General features: G+C 35.3%; 1 protein-coding gene across 3 annotated transcripts; it reads right to left on the bottom strand.

Annotated features, from left to right (window-relative positions):
- Window positions 1-706: 706 nt before the first annotated feature.
- Window positions 707-13447, bottom strand: LOC104106761 (CAAX prenyl protease 2). Of its 3 annotated transcripts, XR_011409257.1 has the most exons (9): window positions 13094-13447; window positions 10733-10789; window positions 10377-10589; window positions 5655-5766; window positions 5011-5079; window positions 2976-3038; window positions 2820-2878; window positions 2476-2553; window positions 1166-1181 (listed from the first exon to the last, which is right to left on the bottom strand). XR_011409257.1 is itself a non-coding variant. In XM_009615379.3 (8 exons), the coding sequence occupies exons 1-8, from the start codon at window positions 13367-13369 to the stop codon at window positions 1048-1050; spliced, it is 1002 nt and encodes a 333-aa protein (XP_009613674.1). In that variant the 5' UTR covers window positions 13370-13445; the 3' UTR covers window positions 707-1047. The 3 variants fall into 3 exon arrangements, 2 of the variants coding, with proteins under 2 accessions (XP_009613674.1, XP_009613675.1); XM_009615379.3 differs by lacking the exon at window positions 2820-2878 and having other exon boundaries at window positions 707-1181; window positions 13094-13445; XM_009615380.3 differs by lacking the exon at window positions 1166-1181 and having other exon boundaries at window positions 2460-2553.
- Window positions 13448-13715: the final 268 nt, after the last annotated feature.

Below are 13715 nucleotides of genomic sequence, written 5' to 3'. Positions count from 1 at the left end.
TATTTTTCAAATTTCACTCTAATCACTCACAAAAATTCAAAAACAACCCAAAATTATATTCATGTCCAAACACAACTCTAATTTTCAAATATCATTTTCACTTAATAAAAAAATTCACTTTTTTCGGAATTTTACAATTCTCATGTCCAAACGCCCATAAGTTGGTGAAACTGTGATTAGTACATGTTAGTTGTTACACCCCAACTTTGAAGATGTGTAAAGTCCATAAGCAAATAGTAATTAAATTTTGTAAAGTAGCGTCATCCAATCTTTTCTTTGCCCACCCCTTGTGTTTAACAAATTCTGCTCTCTTCCCACCCAAAAGTAAAAAACATTTATTCCTTCAATTTCAATTTATATGTTGCTCTGGCCATACTGGGGCGTTCTATGTTTTCATCTTTTAAAACTAATTCAAAATATTTAAAACGTCCTACGAAAAGAAAATTCCGCTCTAGTCTGAAACAATAAAAGAATGATACTCCTATTCAATATTGATCAACATGAGTGCTAAAATTAACTTTTTTACAGTTTTCTTTCGTTTCAGTCTTTCTCGATAATTAAAACTCAGCATAAAGATATATGAAATAGGATTTTCGTGTAGATCTTCTGTAGTAACTACACAAAATTGAGGTTATAGTACTTAAATAACTGTCTTTTGAAATAACTTTTACCTTCTTTTAGCCAAGAAAGAAAAGAAGCAAAGGTATTTCAAGCAAATGTTTCAATAGTAAACTCATGATAAAGTTCCCTTCAGATTTTTCAGAAGACGTGACAATGATTGCTAAATAAAGGGTTAAAACAAGGAAAATTAAATACAAATACAATGGAAAAGAAAAGAGCAGCCCGATGCACGAAACGTCTCGCATTCACGCAGGGTACAGGGTATTGCTTACCCTAACACAAGGTTAGTGCCCGATTCTACGGCTCGAACCTGTGACCTATAACGTCACGCTCCCCTTCACTAATTCAATCGAGAAGGAATAGAAATTTCCAAATTATTTGTGTTATTTTTTTACTCTCAGAGGAATTTTCTGGGAATTCAGAAAATTAGCTCCAACTACAATATCTATGCCAGCACATGCAATTATCTGTTCTGGCATTGTACAAATGAGGAGTGGTGAGTGGAAAAAGAAGCCAGAGGAAACCTAGCAACCCAGCTACAGATGCCACTGTTACCATCCCTAAGCCACCATAAAAGAGGAAACAAGAACTGTCATTAGTATTCTTAGGAACAACATTCCTAAAGATCAAAACTCCCATACCTAGCAACAAATGAAGCTATTTAAGGAAAGTAGGCCAAAATGTAAAACTGGTGATCTGGTTGAGAGACTAATATGTAACTTCTACTTATTTTTATTCTTACTTATAACAATGGTGTTCAGACTAGTTTGGGATAAAAATAGCACGGGCTAGCCAGTTTACGGACTGATAATTCAAAAATAGTCAGCATTTGCAAAGTCATTGAAAAATAACCACTATTTTGCTGCAACACGAACCGGTCCAGCATAATATACTGGAGATTGGTGCACATGTGTATGAACTTAAACATGCTGGAACTCCAACACACGGAAAGTTCTAGCATAATATACTGGAGATTGGAGCACCTGTGTATGAACTTTCAGCATATTATGTTGAACCGGTATATTATACTGGAGTTCCAGTATATTATGCTGGAATATTTTCCGGATTTTGAACAGTGTTTTTGTTCAGATTTATCTTTACATGAAAAGCGGCTAAATTTCGATTACTTTTGAAACTGTGGCTATTTTTCAATTACTACTTGTAAATCTGGCTATTTTTGAATTTCTCCCCAGTTTGGGTGCACCTTGACAATTCCGCCGAGTACCTAATACCTCCCAACCAACACAAAAACCTGTTTATGTTAGGTTGTGCAACAAAGATGCTTGATACCAAATGAATTTTAGGAATGAAGTGGCAGCTATGCATATTCATGCATTTAAGTTCTTGTTGACAATTATCCTTCTATCATTAGGTCACAATCTATTATATTTTCTTGAACACCAACTACTGTTGTGCCTCAATGCCGAGCAAGTTGGGGTAGACTATATGAATCCTCATAGTTCAATTTGCTCTATTTAAGCTCATTTTAGTCCAACATTATATTCAATTGAAGCAGGCACAATATTTGTCAGGGTTTGTTGTTGTTTGTTGAAGCAGGCACAGTATTTCTTCTAAAGAAAGATAAAATTGCTATATTTGTCTGATTGAGACCATATGCCTAATCATACAATCTCCTCTATTGTCCTAATTGAAAAGTTGTACTGTGGCCTTGCCAAACACGCTCGGAGAAAACAAAGGAACTGGAGCTAGTGGAACCCCAGAACTGATTGCTTTGTACTTCGACGTTTTTAACTTCTCATTCATTATATTTACACTTATCAAGCGCAAGCACCTTCGGCCCTTCGCAATCGCTTTACAGACAGTTGAAATCAGCTAGTGAAAAGAATAACATACCTGTCCTCCGTGAAATTATTATAGGTATGCCCATATAGTTGCAAAAAATATGAGCAACTAGTGGAGCGGTAAGATGTCCTGTAGTTGATATAAGTATAGTGCATTAAACAAAAGCATCAATTGTTTAGAACATAATTAAAAAGATAGACCAACAAAAGAAAAGAGAGAGAAACATTAGCAAGGGCTGCCATTGTGACAAAAAAGAGCATTCACCTCCCATACTAACTCGATGCATTCAAACAAGGTACGTTAGAGATCCAAGTATGATGTGGAAAATACTTTAACAGGAAATAAACAGGAAAATATGTAAAACTAGAGTCTAAGGACTTTAATAAAGCAATTACCAAAAATCAGCAGCTCTTATCGGAAGAAAGATGAGCATTTCTTAGGGAAATTTTAGCCCCTAAAATTACAGATTTAAATGTAGTAACTCAAACATGAAATAAAAGAAGTGAGAAGATTCTCCATATGGATAAAGCATAGTGTAAGCATTTGCTAACCTGTCCGAACAAAGAGAAATGAAGCATATGATCCAAAGATGACCGTGTAGCCGAGCTGGAAGCCTGAAAACATAAAAGCCATGTCTGAATGCAAACTAAATATCACTTTGCCCTATGTGGTGAAAAGGCAAAACTTCTTAATCCATCCAAATACTAAGTCTAAGTTACACGGACTCTTCAAAATCCGTGTCGCACCCGTATCGGCACGACATGAGTGTGGGTGTGGGATCCACAACGGATTTGACCAACTTACCTAGGGTACTTTGACTACATATGTGTCCAAGAAGTATTGCTCATTTGGTTCGATTTTTGGTTGTCATATATTTGTATAGTTATATAAAGTATGAGAATACTTTGCTATAACGCAAGATATCTTATGAATAAAATATTAGGCGTTTATAAAGAATTAAAATTTATTAATTTTAGTTCAATAACTTTAATTAATCATAAAATATACTTTATATGTCGTAATATATATTTATTGGCCGTATCTCAACACTCGTATCTGCACTTGGATCCATATCCCCAACTCCTTAAATTTAAGTGATCAAGAATCCAACCTCTAGATCCACACCTGTATCGGATACCCGCACTGAGTCCAAGCAACATAGTCCAAATATATGGAGAAAGAAATATGTCGTGAACAGACGAGTTTTATTTTTCTGATGTAGTTTATTGATGTATGTGAGCTAAAGGCTGGAAAAGATTACATCCATAAAGTAGTAAGAACATCAGAGAGTGTAATGCACAGACAAAGTTTAGCAAGGTTTCACGCTCTAATAAATTTTCCACTGACATGTTGCACCAAAAACTAAGCATGCATATTCATTGGTATATGTAACAGGTGTTGATGTAGTGGAGAGTAGAAGGAAGAAGCGTTAAAGGCAAGGTATGGGATTTTTTGGGGTGAACCGGATCCATATTTAGGCTATGTTTATTATGTAATGCGTGTTAACGTGGTGGAAAGTAGATTGGTTGCTGCAGGGATTATAGGAGGTCGGGTCAGTTTGTGTATGCCAAGAGAGAGGTTATCAGGGTTAGTGGTTTTGTTATAAAGGCCCAACGGAGCCTAAAATTATTAGAACTTGAAGGGGGGTTAAAAGGGAGAGTTGCGCTCTGCAGGTTCAGTGGGCTACGAATCACAAGCCTAGATCCAATAGAGTTGGCGAGTTCCACGGAAGGGCATTCCTATAAGAAAAACTCCTCATAATCCAACATATCCAAATAAAAGTTGACTTGTTGATGAATAAGCGACGGTTTTCGCTTCATCAGCACCAACAGTCACATCAGTAGCCCTTTCCTTGGCTTCAAATGACTTGTGACCAATGGTGAAGAAGGTATTTCGCATAGGATGGGTAACTAAGTTTTATGTTGATCACCTATAAAAATGATACACTGAAGAGTGAAGACTAAGAAGAGATGGACAGAAAGAGTAATGAGTGGCGGGAAAGAGAGAAGAAAGATTCCGCAACGAGAAGAGAATAATTCGGAGACGGGAAGGAGAGCATGATTTGGAATCGCCGGGAGTTAAAGAGAAGACGGAGCTCTAGCATTTTCAAATGATTCTTCCAAAATTTGAACTATCTTCCCGGTGAACTGACAGCTTTATTCACACTCAAATTTTGATGCAATTGATCTTATTTTAATATATTCAGTTCTTTTGGAGTACCATGTATGCGTGCAAGCTGAATATCATTTTGCCCCACGCCATGTGATAATATGCAAAATTGCTTAAGCCGTCCCAATATATGGGGAAAGAATGACGTAGTGAACTGACAGTCTTTATCCATGCTCAAGATTTGATGCAGTTGTTCCTATTAAAATGTTCTGCTTTTCAATGAGTGTCTAACTTTAAAAGAAACTCAAACTTAAATCACATGACACTAATCCCAATAAAGCATCATAATGGTTCATTCATACGAGACACGAATGTGATGATCTATCTCACCCAACCAGTTCACACGAAGATCTTCTTCTTCTTTGAGATCTTAAACTTCTGATATGCAAACATTTAACATAGAGACAAAGATCATACCTACAACCGCAAAAGCTTTGGGCCAGCTGCCGCTTCGTTGAGCATATTCTAACAAATGATTTAAATGAGCTGCAAGCAGATAACACAAATAGTTGCGCCTGATGAGGAAATGAAAAACAATCCATAGTTTCAACTAAAGTAGCATACTTTCATCTTTAAGACCAAAAGTTAGCAAATATAAAACAATGGATAACTTCTTCTCTTTATTTATTTTTCAAATACCTCTTTCATGTGAAAATATTTGCCATTTTTCAAACATTATTGCTAACAATGTAATGTCCTTATTTTTATGAAAATATTTGCCATTCTCTATGTTGAAAAGTGTCTGTGTCGTTGCATTGTCTCCATGCTTAGATTGTGTTTATTCTAATTATATCATGCCATGCAAGAGTGAGCCAATTAGACACTATTGAGATCAGAACACAGGAGAATAACAACTACAATGCGAAATTTTTAGTTTCTTTCTTAGTAGGAAATATGATTATAAGAAAGAAAAGAAATTGACAAGACATATGGTATTACCAAGAAAATTCAGTATCACTTCCGAGAATACATATACCTTACTCTTAAACCCTAATAATATATGCAAGTATTGCCTCTTGTTTCTTGAAAGTTTTATCTGAAAATGAAATCCTTGTACTTACCTAAACTGAAAAATATAGGACAAAGAAACACCACTGTATAGGTGCTGAATCCTCCACAAAGAAGCAAAGGTATCATACACGCTCTAAATACCAGCTCTTCTGTAAGTGGGGCCTGTTAAAAAAGAAAATTGTCCAAACAAGAATTAAGTTCACAATATATTTTCACGTTTACAAATTGTAGAGTGAGATTTTGCTTCGACATGAAAAACAAAGAAAATGCACACCATGTGATTTTTTTTCTTGAAAGAAAGATAAGGAAAAGTACACACCATGTATCAATAACTTCAAAAAGATATTCACATGCTAGAAGAACTTTCTCACAACATGTTGGAGTATTTGGTTGCACCTAAGGAATGGAAATCTTCTAAGATTAATGGTTAAGGATCACTTTCCGCAATTCATGGTGGCTTTGAGAGGATATATAAGCTATTTTAGAAAAGACTAAATACCATCACAAATCTTAATGTTTAAAATTGGTCTAACTCTTATAAAGTATCTTGTTTTATCCTGCAGCACCACTTATTCTTTTTGTCCTACAATAAAAACAGGTCATCTTTAATCTATTTTGTTTATGCGACAGGAGAATCTGCAAGATGACATTAAAGGAGTTTGATACCAAACATCTTGGGCTGCACGTCAAGCACATCCCTTTTGAAAGGACGGGAAAAGAGTGCATTCAGAAAACACGTATTTAGTTTATTTGAAGATTATATTGAGAAAAGGACACAGCAAAGGAAGCTCTTCAGAGAGATCCTTAGGTATCTCCAACTCTGACATCAAGGTCAATGGCTTAAGGTAGGGGTGGCAAAACTAACCCAAACCCATTTGACCCGCCCAATCCGCCCAAGCTTTAATGGGTTTGGGCTAGAATGATTTTACAAATGGGCTGTTTTGGGCTAGCCCAAGTTAACCCATCAAAAATCATCGGCCAAATACATAGTCAGCCCTTTAAAGTTGTCACTATTTTTCATTTGAACACTTAAACTGAACCTACTACCTATTGGATACTCAAACTAGTGGCGAAGTGTACCTATTGAACACTTAATGCAAACGTGGCATAATTAGTGAATCTCACCAAGAGTTGCGCGCGTGAAGCCTTTAATAACTGAAGTAAAGTTTTTTTACTTTTTTATTCAAATACTTGTTTTCTCCTACTTTCTCCTTCATCTTCCTCCTAATAATTCTGGTTTTTGTACAGATTCACTTCAAAGATACAACATTAAAATTACAAAATCAGATTTTTACTAAGCACTAGAATATAAGGTTTTCTAACCCCTTCGCAGGTACTCTATTTCTTCCGAAGAGGGGAGCGGGATCGTGGTGATCGGGAAATCCGTCATCAATGTGATGACCCAGAAATTGCACCGTTGTTTCTCTCTTGATATTCTTCGAACATGCCAAAACACATATATTGGAACTATTAATTTTCTGCAATCTGCATATATTGCAGTTATGTCGTGAGTGGGGGTAGTGGACTTTCTGGGTGTTGTTGATTCCTTATTATCCTCATCCTGACTGGAAGATCCAAAGCAACAACTTGGTGATTGATTTTGTGTTCTTTTTAAGTGTGATTGTAGTGTGCTGTCTTTTTTTAATTTTTAGTTTAAATTTCAATGAAGTTAGTGATTTTCTATGGTGATTATTGTTGGTGCGGTGACTGAAGATGAACAAGCAGGTGATGAGGAAAATAAGAGAAAGAGGAAGGTGGTGGGTCTGGTCTGAAGAGGCAATGTGTATTTTTTTTAGTGATGTGGTTTTCTTTTATCGGTTACATTGCCATGTAAGCAGCCCTTGAATTCACATGCTTGTTTTTTTGTGGGTATGAGTTTTTTTGTGTTCAATAGTACACTTCGCCAATAGTTTGAGTGTCCAATAGGTAATAGGTTCAGTTTAAGTGTCTAAATGGAAAATAGTGACAACTTTAAAGGGTTGTTTATGTATTTGGCCAAAATCATCCGTTCAAATGGACTCATGATGATGTCCAACCTTGACCCATGGATATGCTCAATCTTAGAGTTCTACCTTGACCTATGTTCTGGAAATATTTTCTAATTTTTCCATGTTTGGTTGATATCTTCAGAAAGAAAGTACTCATGTTGTGAAAAAGAAAATACTTTTTCTACATCATGAAAAAAAATTAGTCTTTTTGTTGAAACAAAAGAAAATACTTTTTCTACAACATGAAAAGAAAGTACTCATTTTATGAAATTTTTTTTTACTTTTTCTACGTCATGAAAAGAAAGTACTCTTTTTGTTGAAACAAAAGAAAATACTTTTTTTACAACATGAAAAGAAAGTACTCACTTTATGAAAAAAAAAATATTTTTTCTATATCATGAAAAAAAAGTACTTATTTTATTGAAATGAACGAAAAGAAGTTGAAACAAAAGAAAATACTTTTTCTACAGCATGAAAAAAAAGTACTCATTTTATGAAAAAGAAAATACTTTTTCTATATCATGAAAAAAAAAGTACTTATTTTATTGAAATGAACGAAAATACTTTTTCTACATCATAAAAAGAAAAGTTTTATTTTGTTGAAATGAAAAAGAAAGTACTCTATCTACAACATTAAAAGAAAATACTATTGTGAAAAAGAAAATACTTTTTCTATATCACGAAAAGAAAGCACTCTTTTTGTTGAAACAAAAAAAAAATACTTTTTCTACAACATGAAAAGAAAGTACTCATTTTGTGAAAAAGAAAATACATTTTCTACGTCATGAAAAAAACGTACTTATTTTATTGAAATGAAAGAACTTTCTACATTATAAAAAGAAAATATTCATTTTGTTGAATGAAAAAGAAAATACTATATCTACGATATAGTATTTTAATTAATAACTCTAAATAATATTTCTATTTAGGGTGGGGGTGGGGGTGAGGGTAGTGGGAGGTGGGTTGGGGTGGGTGGGAAGGTCTAATTTTACTACTTTTTTATTATTTTGATCTTTGTTAGTAACTATCAAATAAAATTCTAAATCCAAATTGAGGAAAGAAATCATTTGGCATGAATTGACATTTATTCCAAAACATAAGTTAATTTTTATATATGCTTGTTTGAAAGGTTGAGAATATTGCAAAGATTTGGGTCAATCTGGGCGGGTTGGGTTACAACCCATTGTTTACCCCATCTTGACCCAGCCTATCTGCCCATCTTAACCTAAGTGAACTTTGAGCAGGGTTGGACAATGACCCATTTAATGAGACAGACCATCTTGACCAGCCCAAATACAGCCCAAACAACATATTTGCCACCCCTAGCTTAAGGGCTTTAGTGTAGGCAACAGAAATGGAGATCTAGTCACTGTAACACACCTCTGATATGCTAATATGGCACAGAAAGTTTTGAGAAAAGGCTGGATACTTAGCAAAAACAATATTTGTCAACGGGAGGCAGGTTGACATTAATCAACAGCGTACTGGAGGAACTGCACAGTATTCCCACCTACTTCATGTCACTTCACCATTCTCAGCAAAGTCCTCAAGCGGCAAGACGGAATCAGGAAAAATTTCCTATGGGAAGGGAAATAGCTCGCAGCATAAATACTATCTGCTAAAATAGGAGAGAGTTGTGTTGCCAAAACTAAAATGTGGTCTAGGAGTTAGGAATCTGGCTAGGCAACTCTCCCTTGAAAACCACTTCCCCAGATTTGGCAATCAGTGCTAGCTTGCATTTTTTGGTGTATCTGGACAGAGAGAAACAGTAGATGTCTTTATGGAAGTTCAACTCCTAATCACTCTCTAAATAATAGGTGTCTCTTAAACCTTTTTTGCCGGAGCAATTCACAAAATGTACATAATATTGGACAACTCCTTGATTTTGTCGCTCCTTATAGTATGTTTATCTACACTCTTGCAATGGAGCTCACCTTTTTCTAACTACTGCATCCGCTAATGAAATCCCCTAACTTCATAAAAAGAATAACTAAAATGGGGTTGATGGAGTACGTAATATTTGCTTCAAAGAGATTATATAAAGAAGACTTGATCTTTAGCCCCATCCCATCCCCACTCTAAGTTGCTCAGACTCGGGTGCGGGTGTCGTAGGATACGAGTGCAGATCTTTATGGTCGAATCCTTCATGATCTAAATTTTAAGATTCGGGAGTACGGATCCAAGTACGAATAACGGGTGCGGGATTCGTTTAAAAAAAACTCAAATATTGATCAAGAGGAGAATCCCGAAAGAAGATAAAAGTAAAAAGGATTGACATAGAAATTTCTATATACAAGGTATTCTATTTTCTTCAATTTCACCTGGCTTTTGTTTTGATTTCATAAATCATTGTATCTGTCCCGAATTTCTCTTTTTGGTCAAAGTACCCAAGATCGGTTGACTTCGGTACGGATCCCACACCCACATCGTGTCGACACAGGTACGGTACCAAAAGTGAAGAGTCCGAGCAACTTAGCCCCCACCACCCCGAAAACAAAAAGAAACAGAAGACTCAATATATTCTCGTTTGATGTTACCATACACTCTAACATAAGAAAATGCATCTATATATATATACCAAATATGCAGGGAGTTGGTGGTACAAAAGCTACTAGAAAACTAAGCTAGTAAGAATAGAAGTTTGAGGGTACAATTATTATTGATCTCACGACCATGAAATAGAAGGACTAGAGTAAATCTAAATCCTGAAACGAAAATCAGATAGGCAACTGCATTTACATAGAGAACAGAGAACGTAACAAGCTTAACATTAAAGTTACTGACCACAAGATAATTGCGCCATGCTGAAATATCGGAAGCCAGTGAAAAGGTCGATTCAATAAATTCATAGACAACATTTTTAATACTGTCAAGTGACAGGCTTCTTCCATTTTCCCTATCTTCTTGGCCAGAGTCTAGCAACAATAACAGCTTGAGGATCAAGGTGCCAGCGTACATTAAGGAAGTCAATGTCAGAGGAAAGACGACAGCTTGCCACTGTTTTAAACATAAAATTGCATTTCAGCAATCAGTCACCCTTTCTGAATCTGCGAATCATAAAAGAACAGAACTTGATAACAAACACATGCACAGCATTGTCTCAGGCAAAATAATTTATCCAGTGAAGATGTGATACTTACCATATGATCCAATCTGATGCCATAAACACTGAAAAGGTGAGATTTGCCCCACTGAATCTGAAAGATCCGAAAAAAGAGAATAAAAGAATAAGTTGCAGGCAAAAGAAGCTTTGCATAAAAGTTTAGACACCAACGATTTGTTCATGGATGAACGGACTCAGATTATGTAAAGCCAAGGTAAGTCCTGGCTTCCAGCAAAATCTAAGTATCTAGTATAAGAGCTACATAAGAGATAACACATATCCTAACTGAGAATTAGAATGTAAATATACACAAGCAGACAGAAAAACTCACAGATATACAAAGAGGTTCCTTTTGAAACCTCTGCTTAATATGGACAATATGGAAGGAGAAATTCCAAATGTTGGGAAGGAAAAGTAGTTGCATTTCATTGTAGAAGATATTCCGAATAGTTGTCGGAGCACTCTCCCTTCTTTTTTTCCTAATTAAACCTCACCTTTCGTTCTTTTTAGTCTGTGGATTATTACCCATATACGTGACATTAGTTGTCAACGCTTTGTAGCATGTGAGTCATCACCCTAGATGAACATACTTGTCCTCTGGGACAAAAAATATGAAGGTACAGTGATATATTGACAAGAACACTATGAGGACTTAATACTAAGATGAAGTGATATATCAACAAGGACATTATGAAGACTTAATGTATACGACAATTGTGAACAAAAAAAGATGTAGAATTTAAAATCGAGCTTCTGTTAACTCGGATTAAGAAGCTTCTTTCCTCACTTGTTTAGCCTATATAGAATAGAAGTTACAGAAAAACATTCTGATGCAAAATGGCCGTTCCACTTAGTATAATGTTCCTATCTCTTATAAAAGTTGGGAACTTAGAGTAAAATGTTTTCTATGGAAAAGATTTTCTGCAAAAATGTTTTCCCTTAGAAAATCATTTTCTTGATCATATTACCCTTTTGGGTGTGTATAGGGTAGCAGAGTTACGGTAATTGTACAAGGTGTAGGATAGGGTATGAGAATAATGTTTAGATGATTTTATTAGTAAATGCTAACAACAATGCCTAAGAGTTGATTGAAAGAGAATAGGAGTGAAGTCAGTTTTCCATTTTAGTAGAAAATATTTTACAGTGAAGGCCTTTTCCAGATTACAAAGTATCCAAACACTGGAAATTCTATCATACGAAACACACTAAATTGCTGATATAGGTCAGGATGAGGGATCATGGTACATTTAGGGGTCGCTTGGTTTATTTTATTGGAATGATTAATCCCAACATAACATCTTAATACAACGTTTAGTTGGTCTCATAAAAAATAAAAAAAATTACCGCACAACAATCACTCCATTATTAATTATCGCATAAAGGATCCCTGCATTATAATCCTCGCATAACTAACATGTGAACCAAACTACCCCATAAGTTAACTAAACTCATCATCCTTCTCATCCAAGATTATCTGTCCTTGGCATTAATTCCTCAAAATTAACAGACCATGTGAATTGAAAACTCTGATTCAACGTAACATAGCAGCACAGACAATCATATTCTTGAATAAACATAATGAGCCATTTAGCAGGGAAAAAAGAACTATTTATTTTAAAATAAAAGACTAGAAAAGAATGACACTATTTCCTTATTAGCCAGTTCCAACGGGAACAAACACCTTTCTGATTTTGAAAACAATTTACCCTTGAATTTCCTGTTTTACCTTTACAGACAAGTTCTTATAGTCACACTTAAGGTATACTCTAACTTTTCAAAAGTTTTAAAGCCACAGAAATGTTGTATTCCCTCTGTCTCAATTTATGTCACAGTCTTCGTTTCTCGAGATTAAAACTATGTGAACTTTGACGAACATTTTAAGATCTACTTTTCATTACATTGACACTAGAAGAATTACAACTTATAGTATTTTTCGTATAGTTGTTAAATATTAAATTTTAGTTTTAAACTATTAAGTTGATTTAATTCAATTTAGCTTCAAAAGGGGAGCCTTGGCGTAACTGTTAAAGTTGTTGCCATGCGGGTTCGAGTCGTAGAAACAGCCTCTTGCAGAAATGCAGGTAAGTTTACGTACAATAAACCCTTGTGGTCTGGCCCTTCCCGAATTCCGCGCATAGCAAGAACTTAGTGCATCGGGCTGCCCATTTTTTAAATTCAATTTAGCTTCAACAATTAGTCAAATTAATTTTAAAAAGCTAAAAGTCACATAATTTAGAACGAAAAGAGTGTAGCATATTTAAGACCACCAGTTCTACAAGTCTTTTCATTTCTTTTTTAAACTGCTTGTCCGGTCAAATTATGTCATATAAATGGAATCAGAATATCTAAGTCAAATATTAAGAAAGCAGAAAATAGTATCTGAAAAAGAAAATCTTACAGGGAGGATAAGAGAGCAGGCAATGAGCGAGAAAACAGAGGAAATGGCGGCGCATATGAACCGTCGGATCATGTATGATTGAAACGAATCCGGCGGTTGTAAACGGAGAATCAACGTCGGAGAATACAAGATTGCAACATAGAAAATTGCCAACGCAGTACACGTAATCACCGCCAATGATTTCGACATCTCACTGCCGCCGCCGCCGTCGCTGACGGCGTCGCCGGTGAATGCTGCTTCCATCGGATTTTCAGACGGATTTATTAGCAAATACATTATAAATAGTACATAAATTACAACAACACACAGATTCCTTAAAACAACCTCTGTAACTGTAAGTATTTAGTTTGCTTTAATAGAAGATATTGGTATCTATTTGACTTTTGAGTTTTCATGTTCTGCGGCGTACTTCGCATGGGCAATTTCGTCATTTTGGAATTCTCAAAATCAGTTTTTATTAAATTTCATAATGGGACCATTGAGCTTTGATTTGTGTAATTTGGTGTGTGAAGATTTCGATACTTTAATTTTGCCCCTATAGATTTGACAAAAACAAAGAAGCGCATCTCGATATATTGCTCTTTGCATCTTGTACAATATTTTTTTTATTACTAATTGTTTT

Source organism: Nicotiana tomentosiformis, chromosome 7 (assembly GCF_000390325.3).
Source record: "Nicotiana tomentosiformis chromosome 7, ASM39032v3, whole genome shotgun sequence".
In the NCBI taxonomy this organism is placed as follows: domain Eukaryota; kingdom Viridiplantae; phylum Streptophyta; class Magnoliopsida; order Solanales; family Solanaceae; genus Nicotiana; species Nicotiana tomentosiformis.
Note: the sequence above shows the minus strand (reverse complement) of the source record. Positions and strands in the feature narration are given on the sequence as shown.

Bases quoted from the DNA above. Each gene is read 5' to 3' on its own strand.
- LOC104106761 (XM_009615379.3), bottom strand. From the start codon at position 13,369: ATGTATTTGCTAATAAATCCGTCTGAAAATCCGATGGAAGCAGCATTC. The intron at 10,790-13,093 runs GTAAGATTTTCT...CGGATCTTTCAG, and splicing joins CCTGCTCTCTTATCCTCCCT to ATTCAGTGGGGCAAATCTCA. The intron at 5,767-10,376 runs GTCAGTAACTTT...CTTTTTTAACAG, and splicing joins CATGGCGCAATTATCTTGTG to GCCCCACTTACAGAAGAGCT.